Here is a 15,966-nt window from a genome sequence, read left to right as displayed (position 1 = left end):
CGTCTGAGCGATAACTTAAACTTAGATGTCCCTGACTCAGAGTTGGAAGTGGCTTGTCCACTTCCACCAACAAAATAAGTACCTTTGCAGTCTTTAGACAAACTAACAGAATGAATGAAGCGATTTGGGAAAGAGGCTTTCTCACCCCTCTGCAGTTCAGCAGCCTTCCAGGCTCTTGGGCGGGGCCCAGAGGAAACAGGAAACAGGTCTTATATACCTGAACTCTAATCAGCATGACAGGTGACAGAAAACAGGCAGCAGACAAACTGTGGAATGGAGTGCCTGTACCACGAGGCTGCCCTGTTCAGCTTAGACAGGACAGAAACTGTTCAGTATCCTGGGAGACCTGTATATGGAGTTTATTACCAACCCCTGGTTTCTGTCACATATCCTCCCCCCCAGCTCAGACCTCGAGGGGTGAGCGACCATGGATATTAGGGAGTGCATCCTTGACAACCCGTCGGCATTGCCATGTTTGTGCCCCGACCTGTGTTCCACAGAAAATTTAAAGGGCTGTAGGCTTAGGAACCACCTGGTCACCCTAGCGTTCTTCTCCCTATTTTGACACATCCAGGTAAGGGGTGCATGATCTGTGACCAATCGGAACTTTCTCCCCAACAGATAATACTTGAGTGTCTCTACAGCCCACTTTATTGCGAGACACTCTTTCTCGACTATGGAGTAATTTTTCTCCTGGGGATTTAGTTTCCTACTTAAATAAAGGATGGGGTGCTCCTCCCCTTGAGACTCCTGGGAGAGTACCGCCCCCAGCCCTACCTCAGATGCGTCGGTTTGGACTACGAACTCTTTGGAGAAGTCAGGTGTGACCAACACTGGTTGGGCACAGAGAGCTTCTTTCAGGCTTCTAAAGGCCTGTTCGGCTTCGGGGGACCACTTTACCATTAGCGGTCCTCTTGCTTTTGTGAGGTCGGTTAGTGGGGTTGCCTTAGTTGCAAAATTGGGAATAAACCTCCTATAGTAGCCAATTAACCCCAAAAAGGTCCTTACTTGTTTTTTTGTGACTGGCCTTGGCCAATTTTGTATCGCCTCTACTTTGAGTGTTTGTGGTTTGAGTAACCCTCTACCAATAGAATACCCCAGATACTTGGCCTCCTCCAGACCAATAGTGCATTTAGCGGGGTTAGCAGTTAGTCCAGCAGACCGGACTGCGTCAAGCACAGCTTGGACCTTTGGAAGGTGGGACTGCCAATCTTCACTATGGATTACCACATCATCCAGGTAGGCGGCAGCGTACCGAACATGTGGTTTTAAAATTTTATCCATCATTCTTTGGAATGTGGCGGGAGCTCCATGTAAGCCAAAAGGCAGCACCTTATATTGAAAGAGGCCGTCTGGGGTTGAGAAGGCTGTTTTTTCTTTTGCCCTTTCTGTGAGGGGAACCTGCCAGTACCCTTTTGTTAGGTCTAGGGTTGTGAGATATCGGGCTTTGCCCAGTCTCTCTACAAGTTCATCCACCCTGGGCATAGGATAAGTATCAAATTTTGACACCGCGTTTAGTTTCCGGTAGTCATTACAAAACCTTGTTGTACCGTCTGGCTTTGGGACTAAAACTATAGGGCTGTTCCACCCACTTTGGGATTCCTCAATTACGCCTAGTTTTAGCATTTTTTTAACCTCTAAACTTATAGCCTCTCTCTTGGCCTCTGGGATTCGGTACGGTTTAAGGTTAACTCGGACCCCCGGTTCAGAGACTATGTCATGTTTAATTACGTTAGTTTTACCTGGCTGTGTAGAGAAGATTTCTTTGTTCCTTCTCACTAAACTCTGGACCTCTCGTTTCTGATGCACGGACAGTGTTTCAGCTATGCTAACCTCTGGGTCAGTTTCTTGATTCTCTGACGGACCTGGGGGTACTAGGGTTAACAAGACCTCTCTATCTTTCCAGGGCTTGAGTAGGTTTATATGGTAAATTTGCTCAGGTTTCCTCCTACCTGGCTGCCTTACCCTATAATTTACTTCTCCCACTCTTTCCAAGACCTCATATGGCCCATGCCATTTAGCAAGGAATTTACTCTCCACGGTGGGAACCAGAACTAGTACCCTATCACCTGGAAAAAAAATTCTGACCCTAGCACCCTTATTATACGTATTCCTTTGTGCTTCTTGAGCTTTCTCCATGTGTTCCCTCACTATGGGTAGGACTGCAGCAATGCGGTCCTGCATTTGGGCAACATGCTCTATTACACTTCTGTAAGGGGTAACCTCGTGTTCCCAAGTTTCTTTGGCTATATCCAGTAAGCCCCTTGGATGTCGGCCATACAATAGTTCAAACGGGGAGAAGCCTGTGGATGACTGGGGAACTTCCCTAATGGCAAATAACAGGTATGGTAACAAACAGTCCCAGTTTTTCCCATCCTTATCGACCGCCCGGCGTAACATGCTCTTTAAGGTTTTATTGAACCTTTCCACTAAACCATCTGTTTGTGGATGATAGACTGAGGTTCTGAGATGCTTGATTTTTAGGAGTTTACATAGCTCTTTTGTTACTTGGGACATAAATGGTGTTCCCTGGTCAGATAAGATCTCTTTAGGAATTCCGACCCGGGAAAACAGAAGTACTAACTCTTTTGCTATGTTTTTAGCAGAGGTGCTACGTAGGGGAACTGCCTCCGGATATCGGGTAGCATAATCTAATATTACCAATATATGCTGATGTCCCCTAGCAGACTTTATTAGGGGTCCTACTAGATCCATAGCAATCCGGTCAAATGGTACCTCTATTATGGGAAGGGGTACCAATGGGCTGCGGTATGCTTTGAACGGGGCGGTGATCTGACATTCTGGGCATGAGGAACAATAGTTTGTAATTTCTGCCAGAACCCCAGGCCAATAAAAGCTTCGGAGAACCTTTTCTTTTGTCTTTTCCACCCCTAGGTGTCCCCCCAATGGATGACTATGTGCGAGGTGTAATACTACGTTACGGAATGTCCGTGGTACCAACAATTGTTTAGTTGTAACTGATTTTCTTTTATCAACCCGATATACTAGGTCGTTCTCTACCTCGAAGTAGGGGTAAGCAAGTGACCTATCTGGTTGGCCATGAGTACTATTCTGGTCCCGTATATTTCCCCTTGCTACCGCTAATGTGGGGTCCTCCCACTGGGCCTTCTTAAAACTCCCAGGACTGACCTCTAGGTCAGCGAGGGTCTTATCCTGTACTGGGGTGGTAAGTGCCTGATCAACATCTTGATTTGGGGTATTCCCTACCAAAGTAGTGATGGGGAAGGGAATTTCACAGCACTCCTCCTTTTCCCCTTTCTTATTTGGGCCCTCGTCAACCTCCATTTCTGAAAAAGGGAAAGGATTTGTTTCTTCTAACACTTCGTTATGGTCTGCTATTGAACTCTGGGCGCTATTCTGAGCTGGGGACCACATTTTTAGAAAATGGGGAAAGTCGGTCCCTATTAACACATCATGTGCCAGTTTGGGTACAACACCCACCTTGAAATCTAAAGAACCAAATTCTGTTTCAAAAAAAACATCAACAGTGGAATATTCATGATTATCCCCATGTATACAACAAATTGCCACTCTTTGTGAACTGTTTACCTGTTTCTTCTTAATGGGCAAGAGGTATTCGGACACTAGTGTGACCATACTCCCAGAGTCAAGAAGTGCCCGAACCCTCTTACCATTAACCTTTACAAATGCCCACAGATGGTTATTCAAGGGGTCCTCTGGGCTAGGGCCCATACATTGGGACAACAGCGAATAAGGTTCCACGCTGTTGCATTGCATGGGCTCATCATTTAGTGGGCAGATTTTTGCTGTGTGGCCCCTCTCATGACAATTTACACATTTAGGTACATAGTCTGTGTCCCACTTAGAGCCTTTTCCCGGCTCCCCATGTTGGCTATTGCCCTTAGTGTGCGAACCACTGTTGCTGGTGCTGCGTGAAGGTGGTCGCCGCTCTTCAGCTCCCCTTAACCCCGGTACCCTTTTACCGTCTCTGGAAGAGTCCTGGAACCTCGGGTAGTGGGGTTGCTCCACGACTGTGGGTTGCGGGTGCTCTCCTGCTGCATTGTACCTTTCTACGAGGGCCACAAGCTCATCCGCATTGTGGGGGTCACTCCGACTGACCCAATGGCGTAAGGCAGAGGGAAGTTTCCTCAAGAACTGGTCCATGACCAACCGTTCCACGATGTGGCTTGCTGAGTTGATCTCGGGTTGTAGCCACTTCCGGGCGAGGTGGATGAGGTCATACATCTGGCTTCGGGTGGCTTTATCCATCGTGAAGGACCATGCGTGAAACCTTTGGGCGCGAACAGCCGTGGTTACGCCGAGGCGGGCGAGGATCTCGAACTTCAATTTTGCATAGACGTTAGCTTCGGCTGGCTCTAGATCAAAGTAAGCCTTCTGGGGTTCGCCGCTTAGGAAGGGTGCGATTAGACCAGCCCACTCAGCTTCTGGCCATCCCTCTCTCTGTGCCGTGCGTTCAAACGTGAGAAGATAGGCTTCCACATCATCCGAGGGTCCCATCTTCTGAAGGTAGTGGCTTGCCCTGGTCATTTTCGGAACTGGGGCTGCCGCTGCCAGTGGAAGGTTACTGATAGTCTCCCTCAGGATCTCGAGTTCCTGCTGTAAGCCCTGAGCGAACCGCTGTTGCTCCTCTTTCAGCAAGCGGTTTGTCTCTTGCTGGTTTGCATTCGCCTGTTGCAGGGCTTCATTCGCGTCTCTCTGGACAGCGACATTGCGTACCAGCGCACTCACCACGTCTTCCATCTTGTTTGGAGAGAGAGAAAAAAAAACCTTTTTTTTTTTTTTTTTTTTTTTTAAAGTTCTTTAACCCCCAGACCTTTTAGTGTTCTGCCCGCATTCTCCACCATATGTGACAAACGGCTTACTCCGGGGCTCCGCCGTCTGTCCGGGACTGTTAGAACACGGTCTTTTAGGGTAGGTTAAATGATGAGACGTCACGTACTGTTCCTTTAAACAGGCTATGCCTGGTTTATTCAGTCCCAGGCACTGAGACTGCCACAGTTTAAACAGAAAACAAAGCCAAACAAAAAGCTGCTCGTCTGAGCGATAACTTAAACTTAGATGTCCCTGACTCAGAGTTGGAAGTGGCTTGTCCACTTCCACCAACAAAATAAGTACCTTTGCAGTCTTTAGACAAACTAACAGAATGAATGAAGCGATTTGGGAAAGAGGCTTTCTCACCCCTCTGCAGTTCAGCAGCCTTCCAGGCTCTTGGGCGGGGCCCAGAGGAAACAGGAAACAGGTCTTATATACCTGAACTCTAATCAGCATGACAGGTGACAGAAAACAGGCAGCAGACAAACTGTGGAATGGAGTGCCTGTACCACGAGGCTGCCCTGTTCAGCTTAGACAGGACAGAAACTGTTCAGTATCCTGGGAGACCTGTATATGGAGTTTATTACCAACCCCTGGTTTCTGTCACAATATATATATATATATATATATTACTGTGTGCTCATTTTCGTGCCTTAAACAGGTCTGCAACCCTGCCTTTCATCATTATCACCCAGCATACAGTGCTTCCACTGCAGCAAGGGATTCTGGGAAATGACCTGCAAATGAGCACACAGTACCACCTTTTGCTTTAAAACCATATAGCATGGTGCCCTATAAGCTTATGCTTGCTGCATTGCACAGCTTTTGAGCGCAGCCTGGGTTAAGATGCATAGCCAGTAAACCTACCCACAGACCGCTGTTTCAACCTTAATGGGTCTCATCAGTGTGAGGTTGGTTATACTGGCTTTGCAATATGAAGCCTTTGGTAGGTTCCACCTGCCTTTCACCATTCTGGGAAATGACATGCAAATGAGGACACAGTGCCACCTTTTGCTTCAAAACCATATCTCATGGTCCCCTATAAACTGTGTGCTCATTTGCATGTCATTTCCCAGAATCCCTTGCTGCAGTGGTGTGTGTGTGTATATATATATATATATATATATATAATTTTATTTTTTAACTCCTTTTGTTTTTGAATATTTAAAAATGGAGGCCAGAAGGGGGGATAGTTGGTAGAGAAAAGGAAGAGGTGAGAGAAGGGGGCACAGAAATCATGAAAAACAAATCGGCTTACATTAGAGAATAATACATTATGCAATCGTATTATGTGCGTTGCAAACGTACCAAGAGTTCCATACAAAGTCATATTTATGCTGAGAATTATACCACAACCTTGTTTAACTTTTCCGTTATAGTAGTCTCTGCATTCCCTTTTTTAATTAGGGATAATGTAGGATGAATTTGCAGTTTCTGTAGCATTGTGGTTGTGCGCTTATTAGCTTATCCTGTTGCTGTAGCTTGGGGGAGGGGGGTGGAGGGTGGCTAGGAATTGTATTCTGGTGCTGTCTGGAGTGGTGAGGCCGCTGACCCATAATATTCCTTCCTCCCACCTGCCTAACCAATAGGGGCTGCCTATAACAACGGGAGTATTGAAATCTCGCAAATTCCGAGTCTTCATCTGTGATTGCTGCCTGGAACTTCAACCAATCAGAGAGCAGAATTTCATTTGTGACTTTATTTTTCTCCTGTAATAGTAGTTACATTTTGTGGACTCTCCTTTTGTATTTGGCAACTAGAAAGCTCTGCAAACTTCTGCACTGGTTGATAAGAATGGATTCAAGTCGAGTTCGATTGGAAGCTTACAGTACGTTGAACTTTGGAACTAATTTTCGAATCTGAGCAACGTTGACACAAAAGCCAGTAAAAGCTCATCCCCAAATGAATTTTTCTTTTACCATTTTTTATTATTATTTTTTTTTTTTAAACAAAGTGGGTGAACTTTTAAGTTAACAGAGGAAACTCTTTCAAACATTTGCAAAAAAAAGTTTGACGTTCAAACATTTCTCAAAACTTTCCTGCTTAGTTTGTGAGGTGTTTTTCCCTGTACGTTTTTAGAAATCCAAAACCACAAATCGAGTTCCAGCAAAATTAAAACACACAAAAAATAGGTTCAGAACCAAAACACTTGGATTCCATTTTCTATACCCAAGAACTTCCACTGCTTATAACAGTTTTAAAATGGTGTTTTGAACTTTCATTTTACCATCTGAGAACTCTAGCAAGTCAAAAAAAAAACTCTTTATGTACCATTTTCTGAAATAGTCTTCATAATAATGAAGTTGAACAAAAATAGTCAAGAAAGCCAAGATGTTTAAAGTCCAGACCCACAGTTTTAAAATATAATGAGCAAATCCAAACCAAAAAAAAAAACCCAGCAACAATTATTCCACTTCTAAAAAGGCAAGTGTAGTCAGTAGTATTTTTAGCTAGGAAATTAATATATTGTGGGATGTTGCCTTACTTTTACTTGGCCTCGTGATAATTTAAAAAAACAACCATAGGGTCAAAAGAAACCCTGTAGCAGCTTGTTTGAGGTGTGAAAGATAACAACTTTTTCAGCAGGTTATTTTTTTTTTGCTTTGTTTTTCATCCTTCCTTTTATGTCGGTCTCCTGCCTTGTTTTGTATTATTCCGTCCTGTTAGTTTCACTGTCTGTCCTCTGTTCTTTTTCACTCTCGTTTGCCTTTGCTCCCTGTCTTTGTTTTGCATACTGTAGTTATGTTAAAGGTTTCCTTTGCCGTACATTAGACTTTAAAAATACACCCAAACTGTAACCCTTTCGCTGCCGGATGGGCCTGCAATGCATTGATGGCCCCCCTCTGACAGCATTGAGGGTTAAGCATAGTGCAGCCATTAAGTTGCCAGGACTGGAGATAAGAGAGTATATTAGTCATGCTCAGGATGTATGCACCCTGCAGAGTGTCAGATTTCCTGTTCTGTCCATAATCTTCAGCGCCAATATAAGAAAGCTTCTTCATGAATTTTAAGCGTCACACAGCACTGTTTGGCTAATTTATAGCATCTTTGACATGGGGTATTTTTTTGATCCACTGAGCATGAAAAAACTTATGGCAGAGGCAAAGAACTTGCATGTATGTCCTTCATCACCATTACACGTAGTGGAATTCCTCCCTAACAAACTACTTTTGTTAAATGTAATTATGACACGCATCACAAGCTGGCACAAGCAGAGAAAAATAGATTTTTCTTGATATGTCGATGCTGAATCTCACAAATCAGTTGAAAATTGCTGATTTAAGATTTTATTTTTTTTAGCCAAAACGACAAACTTTTTGTAAAGTTCGTGAAGCAATGAAGGTCGATCTGCATTGCAAATTTCAACACAGAAGCAAATGGCGCCAGGTCACGTGGCCCTATATTCATTGACGGTTTTGTGACTTGCGTAACATTTTGTGGTAATCCTGAAGAATAACTTTTTGCTGCTCTGCATCACAACTCTGCATCTAGTCATTAATACTGGGAATGCTGCACAATTAGGGTCTTATTCTGTAATCTGGAACAACTGGAACAATCTACCGGAGACTCTCACAGCCTCCACCAGTCTAAATTCTTTCAAAACCAAAGCTGACTCACATTTTAACCTGGTCTGTAACTGTTACATACGCCCATAATATATATTATCTTTAACCGTGCATGCAATGTCTTGTTTATAATGCATACCCTGTTCACTTAAAGAAACAATGTATTTGTAACCATGTATTATTTGTCATCTTGACTATGCCCAGGACATACTTGAAAACGAGAGGTAACTCTCAATGTATTACTTCCTGGTAAAACATTTTTATAAATAAATAATAATAATCAGACAAAGCAACCGAAATCCCCCATTGACTTAAATAAGGAAATCTCAGCCGAAAACGGACCGATCGGCTGATTTTAAAATAGGTTCTATTGTATGTCTTTATTTATATAGCGCCAAAAGTGTACTCAGTGCTTCACAAAGAATACAGTACAGGGAATTATAATAATACAGTAAGTGCAGCAAAATCAGACAATAGGAAAGGAAATCCCTGCCCCGAAGAGCTTACAATCTAAGATGTTTGATGGGAGACTTACAGAGACAGCAGGTGAGGGAATAAGTGCTGTGTATGGCAGTGCTTGGCCACAATGGGTGGTAGGAGTGACTGAGTGTGGGATAGTAACCATGAGTGCAGGCTGTTGAGATGATTAACTTGTGGGGTGAGTTTTAAGGTTAGTGAGTATTAGATCAGAAGGTTAACACCATTTACAGGGGAAGAGATGGTAGGGATGCATGGGTGAGTTCAGGTGTGTATGTCTGGGTTCAGGCTTAGGGGAGATCCCCAGCAGCAGCAAGGAGTAGATAGAGGGTGTGAATAGAGGATTTGTGTGGGTGTTTTTTATTGAGGGGTAAATAAGTTGTTGGGAGAGAGGTGTATAAATAATGGTGCAGTGGAGAGTGGGGAAGTTGGAGAGAACAGAAATGTTCACAGAGTGAGGAAACAGTAAACAGAAAAAGCAATAGGGAGGGCATTGTGAGATGCAGGAGGAGAGACAGGCCAGGTATTGGAGGATAGGAAGAGTACAAAGAATCAGAGCATTTAGAAAATTAAGCTCTCACAGCTGTAGAGTTGTTGTTTTGCAGAGTCAAGATATTCCTCCAATCTTCACCTCCAAATACATCTCAAAAATGATCTCCACACTTTCAATGTTACACTTTAAGATGTTACACACAGCCATAAATGAAGCCAGGTTAAATGAAAACATCAAACTATTAGATTCTTGATTAAAAAGGTATTCAATCCTAGCATTTTGTTCTATATTGCACTTGTATCTATAATAGTTTTCATGGATGTATGACTAGTTTGATATTCTGCTTATTTCTCTCCTTTTTGAAAAAAAAATATCTAATGTGCTTTTCAGGCGAATACTTTATTTAGATAAACAATTGAGCAGGATAAAAAAAATGAGTGAGGCCAGTGTTTAGATGCCCTAGTTGCACCCAAAAAAAAGCTTTGGGGGATATGTATAAGAACATCAGTTACAATTTTTCTCTACTTCTTTCAGTAAGTGACTTGGGAACTGTTATCTGCAACAATTAAAAGCAGCAATCCTGGTTGCTCAGTTTTTTCCCCCTCCGGGATGGAAACTGTTGGGTCTTCAGAGCTGAACCATGCTATTTTCAGGTTCTAGAGATTCATAGTTACTGGTGAATGTTCTGATGTTTCAGTCCTCCCGTAGGTAAACAAAGCTTCCCATTGGAGAGCCATTGAAATCCCCATGGGGAGGGGGGAGAGAAGCGAGAGATTCCTTAGAGCTGTTTTTACAGCATCATGTAGAGCAGGCCTGCACAACTCCAGTCCTCGAGGGCCGCAAACAGGCCAGGTTTTCTGGATATCCCTACTTCAGCACAGCTGGCTCAGTTAGTGGCTCAGTCTGACTGAGCCACTAATTGAGCCAGCTGTGCTGAAGTAGGGATATCCAGAAAACCTGGCCTGTTTGCGGCCCTCGAGGACTGGAGTTGTGCAGGCCTGATGTAGAGCTTTAATAAAATAGGGGGGCTTTGTTAGGGGACATTGCTGTCTTAAATGATTATTCTTCCAGAAACCACAATGGCATGTATCAAAATGTGTGCTTATAAATTGCACAGTTGACCTTCTCATTGCATTTTTTTTAAATCTGTTTGACTGAGGGGGTAAGATGTAGGAAACTTAAGTAACATGTTTCCTATATTTGCTGCCGGTGCATATTGACACCAATGAAACTTTTTTTCTCTGCATTATTGGGCATATTGAGTCACCTTCCTGAACATCTCCTTTTGTCATGGTGTCAGGCACCCCACCTCATTTTATGTTGGATTAAAGTTAAGTTCGGAATCCTAATTTGCGTGTGTTCACATCATGAAAAATAATGCTTACTTTATTGGGGAGAAAATATTACCACGTTGATAAATAATCCGTACGCTGTAAACTGATATAGAAAAATCACATTTAGCATTGATTTGACCCAAGTTACCCTTTTATTTGTTCATTTATTTAATGTTCATGTGCACATAAGTAAGAACAGTTATTTCTAATCCTATTCATGTTAGGTTATTTAAGAAAAATATTTCACATATTATGTATTTTATGTAGTTCATAATGTTAACATTTGAAAGATGTAATCTGGTTAAAAGAAACACGGAGTAATATTAACAACTTCGCAATATGTATTGAATTAAAAAAATTACATATTTAAGTAATAATCCCCAAAGAACAGGGCATTACTGGCCAATAATGCTCTGGCTGGAAGAGTTGAAGGCCCGAGGCGAAGCCGAGGGACTTTAACCCAGCCAGGGCATTATTGGCCAATAATGCCCTATTCTGAAGGGATTATAACTATTATAGGCTAAATGTAGGCTTATTTCATAAATAATAGATACTTTTGTATAGTTAAATAGATTTTTTTATTAAAATAAAATGGTAAATACATGAAACCACCTCTATATACGCTTACACTGCAGATATCTATATCACACACTGCCGCCCCTCTGTGTACACACACACACACACACACACACACACAACAGCAGCTCACATAACACAGTGCCTCTACACACACAGCAGCTCTACACACACAAGCACACCACACACAAACACACTGGAGCTCTAGACACACAACACAGCACCTCCTCTACACTCACTACACAGCACCTCTCCACACACAGCAGCACCTCTCCACACACAGCAGCAGCTCTACACACACACAACACAGCAGCTCTACACACACAGCAGCTCTACACACACACAACACAGCAGCTCTACACACACAGCAGCTCTACACACACAGCAGCTCTACACACATGCTACACCCATAAACACTGCTACTGACACACACACACACACACACACTGGAGCTCTATACACACACACACACACACACACACACACACATCAGCTCTACACTCACACAAACTGCTGCTACACATACAACAGCACAACACACACACTACAACCACAATAAAAAATGCAGCCACTTACTAAACTTTGCACTCTCCCTTCCCCCCCACCTCTACACACAACACAGCACCTCTACACACACTGCACCTCTACACACAACACACTTACTTCTTTGCAGACTCCCCCCCATTCAACTGAATCTGCTCAGAAAATCTGTCAGCTCGGGAGGGGGAGGAGTCAAACTGTGGCTGATAGTTTTTGACCAATCCCCTGCCATGTCTCAGAGCTGCTACTTAATTCAAACCAATCCCCTGCCCTGTCTCAGCTGTTCTGAAAGCTGATTGGCTAGAAATAAACAGATTGAAAACTGCACTTTGCAAACTGCTTTTTTCAGGGCATTACTGTGGATAATGCCCTGAATTTTAACCAATCAGAGAGCAGGGTTTTCAATAATGCCCTGAATGTTACTGCTGTAGCCTATAATTATAGATAATCATAAAAAAGAAACAAATAAAAGAAATAAAATAAGTCTGAAGAAAGGGTCGTATGTCACAAATAAAAAGTATTTGCTATACATGCAAAAATATATTGTAATTGAAGTATCAAAAATGCCAAACAAATGCTTAATACTATATAAATAGTCCTATATACAAAAAAAAATTGAGCAAGTACATAACAGTATACAAAGTAAAACAAAAAGAATCTGAAAACATGCAAAAACTCTTCTCACCAATAGAAAATATGTCTAAATAGGCCAGGCTACCACTGATGCAAAGAGGTTCTCTTGTTTCTGGCTCAAAATACTGTAGCCAATTGCCTCTGCTCTATATACTGTTTTGTATTTCCTCTGTATTATTTTATATATGACTATTTGTATGGTATTATTAGCCATTTGTTGGGCATGTTTGATGCATAACAGTTGCATTTTATTTTTGCATGTATAATAATTAGAATGATCTACCCTACCAATTTTCCAATTGGTGCAGGTATAATACACCCCAGTGTCAGTCTGGACATCACCCTCCATTGAATGGTAGGTGAATGTGTAAGGCTGACAGAGAGATATATATGTGTAAGTTGTATTATATTCACACCTGGGAATTTGTGCACCCAGTTTACCTCCATAGTAAAGGAAAGTATGATACTGGCTTTAGTCAGATTTTAATTACACTACCCACATAAGCTCATGCTTTCTTTAACCACTTCAGGGCTTTTACACTTTTTTCACCAGTCCATGGGATAACTATTACATTATATATATATAATATATATATATATATATATATATATATATATATATATATATATATATATATAATATAATATATATATATAATATATAGTGTAGGTACCTGCATTAAACGGGTATGCCTTGACGTGGCATGCAGGCTTACAAATGCTTTGGCCAAAGGGTTTAACAAAATACCCTTTTTCATGAGAATATTATTTTATTTTAGCCTAATTGGTAGGAGCGCAGGAATCGTTCTTTTTGTTTTTTTATAATAATTAGAATGACTAGAGCCAGTGTCATTTGGACTTTGTGTCACTATTATCTAGATTTATTCCTGCCATACAGTGCAGGTACCGATGCTTTGATTTTGATATATATTTATATATTTATTTTTAGCAAAAGAGAACCCTAGTTTCTGGATAAATAGATACATTCAGGAAGTATAGGTCACTGTGTGGTAATGGTATCTCACCAGATGAGAGAATCTGATTAATGAATCCTCTTTGAGCAAACATGATTTTTTTTTTTTTTTCTAATTCAACTTCGTTTTTGTTGACCTTTTCAATAGTACATGGATGGGGGTACAAAAAAAGGGGGGAGGGAGGGTCGGGGGCCAGAAGAGTACATTTACAATCAATTGTACAGAGAGAGATCATAATCAGAACAGCGTTTATAGGCACTATAATATTGAAAATGTTGTTTTTCTCTTAAGATCCTTTCGTGGCAAACGTGATTTTTAATAATAGTGGAAATTATTTTAGATTCCAATTTGTTTAACATAAGCTTTTTAGGTTGTGTACCTAAATCAAGGAAATTTTTCAATTACTGCACTGCCACAATTCCAATTTTTAGTTCACAATCTGTTAGTATTGGGACATGTCCTTACAACGAGTGTAAAATCGCCTCCATAGAGAATAAGATCACACCTCCAACAGTTGTTTCTGAAAGAAAGTATATACATTTTTTAATATGTTCAGTATTTTACATTGAATACATCTTGGTGTATGGAAATGTTGTGTCCGTATTTTCAAGCTCAATCTCGCGTTTCATTCTGTGTTCAGGTTGTGGTGCGGGAACTTCTTGCTCAATACACGAGACAGTATGAGGAAAGCCCTGTGTTTGGTCTTCTGAGAAACTGGACCAGTTCTGTTGGTGACAGGATGAGAACAAGGTATGTTAAAGTTCTTACATTAGCGTAAACACAGATGCGATATAAGTGTACTAATGCTTCCTTCATAATTTACATTTTGTATTCACTTTTCCGATCATTTTGATGTTTCCTGCACTGATAAGTTATAACAAATCATATTCCCAGATACCAAAATGTCTATTGGGCTATACACCGTGTTACTGTACCTAGATGTCTGTTCAGACAATTTCATTGGGCCATATTTAGTAAGTGGTGCTAAGCCATGAGATTCCTTATGTCCCACTCAAGTGAATGGATGGCAAAGTGTATTATGATGCTGTTAGTTGTTTAGCCATAAATATGGCCCTTAATAAATTGCTGTTCGTTATTTAAACTAAACATTTTAGAAGTTGTTTTGCAAGAACCTCCTAATGATTGAAGTAAAATGTAAAGTCTGTACTTTTCTAAACTGTGCCATTATGCATATAGCTCTGGTTAAAAATGTGGTCAGAGCACATGCAAAACATTGTCACTGTTATCACGGAGTGTCGGCTTCAGTGTCAGGCTTTTATTAGTTCCTCCTTCGAACAGGTGTACGGTACCTGTTTCTATAAGAAAGTGGTGTTGGCTTTCACTTATCAATGTCACTGTTGCTACAGCATAGGTCATGCTAAAGTTGCTTAATTGGTGTAGCTTTTAGTGGCCGAGATCCTAAGAAGGACAATATCCCATGCAAATTGTGCCTAGAATGAAATGATTCTCCCGTGTACATAGAAAATGATTTGGTGTAATTTTCAAATACAAAGCATATACGTGTCCCTTCGGGTAACTGAAGGCTGTGTAGAGAGATTGGGTTTTGTTGATCAAAGTCTTCTAACTGGAGTAGAATAGCAACACAGCATTGCATTTTTCAAAGAAAAGGAATCCAATAGAAAGTTACCTTTTAAAAACAATGTTTTGATTAATCTAGTGCACTTAGTTTTGCAGTGGAGAGACTTTTATAACTAGACCCTATTGTTTCACCACAATCACAGTCACTTATGGGTCTTATTGTACATGAACTGAAGCGGCCAATTGTGTCGTTTTTGGCCAAAGTGCCTTATTGGAGTAAATGGGAAATGTAGGCTGGAAACGACCAACTGAGCCACCTTTGGCTCATATAGAATAAGCCCCTTACTTAATCTTTTATTAAATATGTAGTAAAGTTGCTTTCCGTGCTGAAGACCATGTTCATTCCATGCATTTGGATGAAGCAGAACTCTGCAGAAGATATGAACATTGGAACATTTTAATGTGGGCCTCATAGCATCTTCCTTAACTGGTCAAATGACACGATGACTAAATTGTGTAGAATGGAGTGGGACATAAAGTAGATTCGGTTGAAAACAAGATGGATCCATGGAGTTAAACCTTTGGGAAATTGTAATTGGGTGAGATACTCATCCTACATTTATAGTTCTATTAATCCAGAGGAAGACAGACGTAATTCCCTGGTAAAAAAAAGATGTAAATTATGTCTCAGAATCAGAAAGGGTCATACATTCCTTCCTGACTGTAGCAAATAGATTTCTTCCTGGATCATGGACCCTCCTATGTTAAACTTATTTGGAAAAATGCTTTATATCCTTTCGTTTTCAAAAAGATGTCTAACGTTTTCTTAAAGGCGCAATCCAAGCAGTATCCTACATGTGTGTTTCTTTAAATAAATCAGTTCTGTAGTATTCGATAATACTATCTTTTTTTTTTTCGTGCCATTTTTAATGTTTTAATATACTGAGCATTCTCTGATTTCTATAGCAGGCTTTAGCCCACCTCCCCAGCAGTGCAAGATCTTTGTAACACTTTCCTGT

General features: G+C 41.2%; 1 protein-coding gene and 1 long non-coding RNA gene across 12 annotated transcripts in view; one reads left to right on the top strand and one right to left on the bottom strand.

Annotated features, from left to right (window-relative positions):
- Positions 1-15,966, top strand: part of LOC142492998 (acyl-coenzyme A oxidase-like protein) — a 344,660-nt gene that overhangs the window by 194,664 nt on the left and 134,030 nt on the right. For both annotated transcript variants that reach the window (XM_075596354.1, XM_075596353.1), the window contains exon 14: positions 14,049-14,158. In XM_075596354.1, the coding sequence (XP_075452469.1) occupies positions 14,049-14,158 (110 nt within the window). The remainder of the gene's footprint in view (positions 1-14,048; positions 14,159-15,966) is intronic.
- Positions 13,113-15,966, bottom strand: part of LOC142493000 (uncharacterized) — a 728,952-nt gene continuing 726,098 nt past the window's right edge. For all 10 annotated transcript variants that reach the window (XR_012800954.1, XR_012800951.1, XR_012800957.1 and 7 more), the window contains one exon: positions 13,113-14,133. This is a non-coding gene — a long non-coding RNA (uncharacterized LOC142493000). The remainder of the gene's footprint in view (positions 14,134-15,966) is intronic.

This window comes from Ascaphus truei, chromosome 4 (assembly GCF_040206685.1).
Source record: "Ascaphus truei isolate aAscTru1 chromosome 4, aAscTru1.hap1, whole genome shotgun sequence".
Taxonomy (NCBI): Eukaryota; Metazoa; Chordata; class Amphibia; order Anura; family Ascaphidae; genus Ascaphus; species Ascaphus truei.
This window is presented reverse-complemented; position numbering and strand designations above follow the sequence as displayed.